Here is a 4,909-nt window from a genome sequence, read left to right as displayed (position 1 = left end):
CCAAGTGTGGTAGCTCATGCCTGTAATCTGGAACTTGGGTCCCCAAGGTAGGAGAATTACCTGAGCTCAGGTAAGGCAATAGAGAGACACCTCCCTGCAAAAAATAAAAAAATTAGCTAGGTGTGGTGCCCTCTTGAGGCAGGAGGGTCACTTGAGCCTGGAGTTGGAAGCTACCGTGAACTACAATAACATCACTGCACTGTAGCTCAGGTGACAGAGTGACAGAGACCCTGTCTCAAAAAAGGAAAAAGAAGGACGCTACAAAGACAGATCCATTTGCCCCTCCTGCCTCGTTCCACACCTCTCCCTGTCTGACTCTGCCTTCCAGCCTGAATCTGGCTCATCATTCATGCCGTGGTCTTTGGAGACCTTAATGGAGAGCACTTTCCTCCCCACTCCCAAATCCACCTAATTCTGTCCACTTCTTCCTCATGATCCTTTTGGTCCCAGTTTAAATCTCCCCCCAAATCTTCCCTGCCCAACCTAGTGATGCTGTTGTCTGTCGTATGGCCCCCCACACCTTCCTGAGCCTGGCTCTTACTACACTGTGTTGTGATTGCTCACTCTTGACGTGTGTCACTGCCAGGCTGCCTTGGTCCCTGCTTTACCCAGTGGTGTATTGGATCACCATCCTCTCCTAGCTTAGGTCAGAGAGCTGTGTCATCCTGGCCCCTCTCTTTTCAGCAAGTCCTGTCTGTCTGGGTAAATTCCCACCATTGTTCACCTGAACTTGGGACATTTTGTGCTTCCTTGTTTTGCCTCTGAGGGGGAAGGAGAGGGAGGGAGTCGAGTTGAGAACTTGTCCCATTCCCAGGGTTGACTCTGGGGGGAGGGAGGAGGAGGGAGGTGGGCTGAGAACCTGCCCATTTCACTCTTTGGCGGTCTTGCTCCTTAATACAAATTCTTACTCAAAAGTCACTTTTTCCACAGCCATTATCTGGCCAGATTATCTAAAATTTCAACCCCTCCTCAACACCACAGGGTCCTCTTCCCCACTTTATTATTTATCCATCTGACATAGCATTGGCCATCTCGTTTACTGACTTAGCTGCCTGTCTTGTCACTCAGATGCAAACTCACAGTGCGGAGAGGTCCTGTCTAAGAACAGTGCCCAGCATACTGGAGAGCTCAAGAAATACTAAAAGGAACAGACTATTCCATCCATTCTTTCAGATACTCATATGGTTTTTCCAGATGAGAAAGGGTAGGCTTCTGTGACGATAATAGTAGTGCTGATCATTTGAGGCTTTACTGTGTACGTGGAATGGTGCTAAGCATGTAAATAGCACAGGAATCAGACAGGTTAGGAACTGTGCTCAACACCACCCACCTGAAAGGTGGCTGCACCCCTCATGTGATCCCCAGAATGTTCCTGCATCTGCGCCTGCTTTGTACTGAAGTTCTCGGGCTCTGGGGAGGACCAGCCCATCATTTTGACCAATGTATGGATGCTGTTGATAAGGTGAAACTTCATTTTGCTTTTAATATTTCCCTACTTTGGAAAATGTAGCTGCCTTTTGAGAAAATGTAGCTGACTTATGAGACGCTGAGAATTTTGTTTATGATGATTCTCTTTTCTTATTTGACACTAGAAAACTTAATGCCCGGGGTCTACCCCATCCCACTCCAGCCCTTTATGGATCAGAGTTCATGATACACACGTAGAGATTTCATATTTGTTTTCTTTTGACCTTCTTATGTGTTCCTAACTTGTTTACTACAGTATTTGGTGACTTTTGTAAGCTTCTTTGATCTCCTTAGGGAGAATCAAGGCACGGTGTGACTGCAATAAGTGTCCTGTTGTGTGGCTGACTCTTCTAATCACCATTTAGGATGTGCAAGCACAGTTGGAGGATGTGAGGAAGAAATCAGAAAAGGAAATAAAGCAGCTGGAAGAAGAGAAAGTGGCCCTAAATGTGAAGCTCCAGAACTCTCTGCTCGAGGTAAGGCCCTGATAAATGCAAGGCCTGGGCTGCTGGGTCTAGGCCCTGGGAGTTTCTGCCTAAAGTTTAAATGGAAACTTTAAACTGCAGGTTTGGGGTGGTCAGATCAAGAACTGAAAGATATACCACAGACAAACAACAAACACTAAAGCAGACAAAGGCGGGCAGGAATAAACTCCCTGTTACAAGAACCACTGCCTCAACTGCTTCAGGTCGGAAAAAGTACAGAGAAAAGCCCTGGTTGCCATCCTGTGGGTCTGGTGACCCCCTGCCTTCTGAGAGGCACCCTTTGAGACACACAGTGAGGACAGTTACCCCAGCCAGAGTCTCTCCACTGGAACCTCTCTTCTGAGCAGACAGGACAACTACGAAAATACACACTATGTCAAGACATTCAGAGTTTATTGAAAGGCAAAGAAAAGTTCTGCAAAGTTAAGACAAGGCTCAGCAGTAGAGGGGTAGTGGAAACGGCTCACCACCTCTTGTAGGACCTCTTCTTATATATCCTATAAGCTGCACCTATTGCTGGCTCCTACTGTAACATTCTTAATCTCTTCTTGCAGGGAGGTGTTCAGTGCTAGCTTGTCTGACCTGTGATTCCATCTACTGCTCTCCATTCTTAGACAAGTTCCTCCTCCCTGTGCTGAAATAACCAGTTTTCTCTTGTTCAACTGTTCTATACTTTGTTTCATTAATTTTTAACTGTTTCCATCAGAGCTCCCTCTCCTCTTCAAAGCTCCCCCTTCAAGGCAACAGGGGTGTCAACACACTGCCTTCACTGACATCCTCTGAAGAAAAGGGTTCCAGACAAGAAGGCTGCCTTAGGGGGTAGAGGTAGCCAAAAGTAATGGCTTAAACAAAGAGGTCTCTACTGTCTCACATAAAAGAGGATAGGGGAGGCTGCTCCTGTTGATCCCATGGATAGACGTCAGGAGTGGTGAACCTGCAGATCTCTTTCCATTCTTCTCCGGGGCTGTGTCAGCACTTTCATGGGCCCAAGCACTTTTACCCTTCTGGGCCCTTCCTTTACAGGAAAAAAAACCCCCCAAAACTCAAAATTTATATTTTATGACTGCATTGGCAGATAGGTGAATGTAATCTAGACTCTACTTTTTGTTTTGATCTTAAAAGAAATGAAAACATTCTTGTGGGCCTCTAAAATTATGGAATTTTCCCGTGGAAAGGCTAGAAACAGAGTCCTAAGAGCCATTTCTAAGCCTGATGTGACCAAAAAATGTGAAGAGGTTTCCCTCCTTCCCCTGCCTTTCCTTGTACCTTCCTGATGATACTGGAGTCTTCCATCCCCTTAGGAACCAGAAAACTGGTTTCCTATCCCTGGCTGTGGTTACCACCTCTGGGGAACCGTTAAGAACACAGAGGCTGTGTGTAGGACAGTGTTTGGAAACACGGGTTCCTGGAGGCAAATCTGCAGAAGGTATGAGGATGATGGAACTTGGCCCATGGTTATCTCTAGAAAGGAGAGCACATGAGGGGCCATACCTGTGCTCAGCTGAGTGATGAGTACGCAGCTGTTAGTTATATTTTTCTTTAACTCTTTTTCTATTTCTGAAATTATTATTTGAAAGAAAAATGATGAACAAGTTGTGCCTTAGACTTAGAGGTGGTTCTTGGTGAACTCTGCTATCAAGGCTCCTGTTCCAGCCCAGACCAAGGTAGGGCAGCCTGGGAAAGAAGCCCAACCCGCTCTCCTCCCTCTCTCCTTCCCCTTTCTCACCTCCTCCTCCTTCACTTCTCTCTCCCTCAATCCCTCTATCCCTCCTCTCTTCCTGTTGACCCATGCTGCCAATTTTTATATCATCCCTGGACCAGTGAGCTCTGCAGAGCCTAAGATGGCTTTATGTGTGTGTGGGACCCGCCCAGTTGTCCTTCTGAATCACCCAGACACAGGAGCCTGGGCCATGTTCAACTGCCCCTTAGAACTCCTTTTTAAAAACGGCAGGGGCTGACCTATGTGGGGCACTTGCTCTAGTCATGATGCCATTTAAGCAGTTTCCATTGGCTAATTCTTCTAATCCTCACGACCACATCATCATAAGGATGCTATTATTATCTATAATTTACAAATGAGAAAACTGAGACACAGAGAAGGTAAATTGCTTCCCCAAAGTCGACAGCTAACAAGTAGCAGATCTGAGATTCAAACCCAGGTAAAGATCCCACCCAGGTACCAAGGATAGTATAGTATCTTGCCTGTTCAGACCTAGGTGTTTACAGTTTGCAGGGCATGACCAAGAGGATGACCATTGACAATGGGCCTCAGTCTAGCGCTTCATCCTCCATCCTTCTACCATCTACATGGTACCTACCATCTATCCACCCACTTGCTAGCTCTCCCACCCCTAGTCACCACCTTGCCCTGCCATCATGCCCAGTTGTTGTCATGTCCTGTGGGTCCTACAGCTTAAGCCTTTCTATCCTCTCCCTTCTCTCCACACCTGTGCCTTTGACAGGATCCTCAGAATGGCTCACCTAGACTCTTCCTTTGTCTGCTTACAGATGTTACACATACAGTTGCACAGGGCCCCTCTGAGTATTTCATGAACTGTAGCAAGATTCAGTATAAGGAGAGTTTCATAATCTTGAAATATTTCTTTCCCAAATATCTCTTATGTACCTTCTGCAATGTTAACACTTGCAAAAGTGTTATCATGGCCCTCCCTGCCTGCACATTCTCCCTGGGACAGCAAATTCTAAAACTTGTATTCTAAAACTCAAATCTGCTCAAGGATCCAATCCTCCTTCCCTAAAAACTTTAATCCCATTGTTTTATTCAATTCAAGATTTTCTAACTTGCCACCACTACCCCCCAAGACTGTGCTCCTTCCATCCACTCCTTCATTTGCCCCCTACCACTCAGAATCTTTCCTCAGTTTTCCCATGCATCCCACCAGAATAGCTGGTGGGATGCCTGGAATGTACTCTGCCACCTTCAGTGTTGGCAGACT

General features: G+C 46.3%; 1 protein-coding gene across 1 annotated transcript in view; it reads left to right on the top strand.

The window, feature by feature from the left end:
- FAM184B (family with sequence similarity 184 member B) overlaps positions 1–4,909 on the top strand; it is an 80,179-nt gene that overhangs the window by 39,361 nt on the left and 35,909 nt on the right. Inside the window, exon 6 of the mRNA XM_012807459.2 lies at positions 1,833–1,943. Coding sequence (XP_012662913.1) covers positions 1,833–1,943 — 111 coding nt within the window. The remainder of the gene's footprint in view (positions 1–1,832; positions 1,944–4,909) is intronic.

This window comes from Otolemur garnettii, unplaced genomic scaffold (assembly GCF_000181295.1).
Source record: "Otolemur garnettii isolate 467f Iridium unplaced genomic scaffold, OtoGar3 scaffold00069, whole genome shotgun sequence".
Lineage (NCBI taxonomy): Eukaryota > Metazoa > Chordata > Mammalia > Primates > Galagidae > Otolemur > Otolemur garnettii.
The sequence above is the reverse complement of the archived record's forward strand: the minus strand, read 5'-3'. Positions and strand labels throughout refer to the sequence as shown.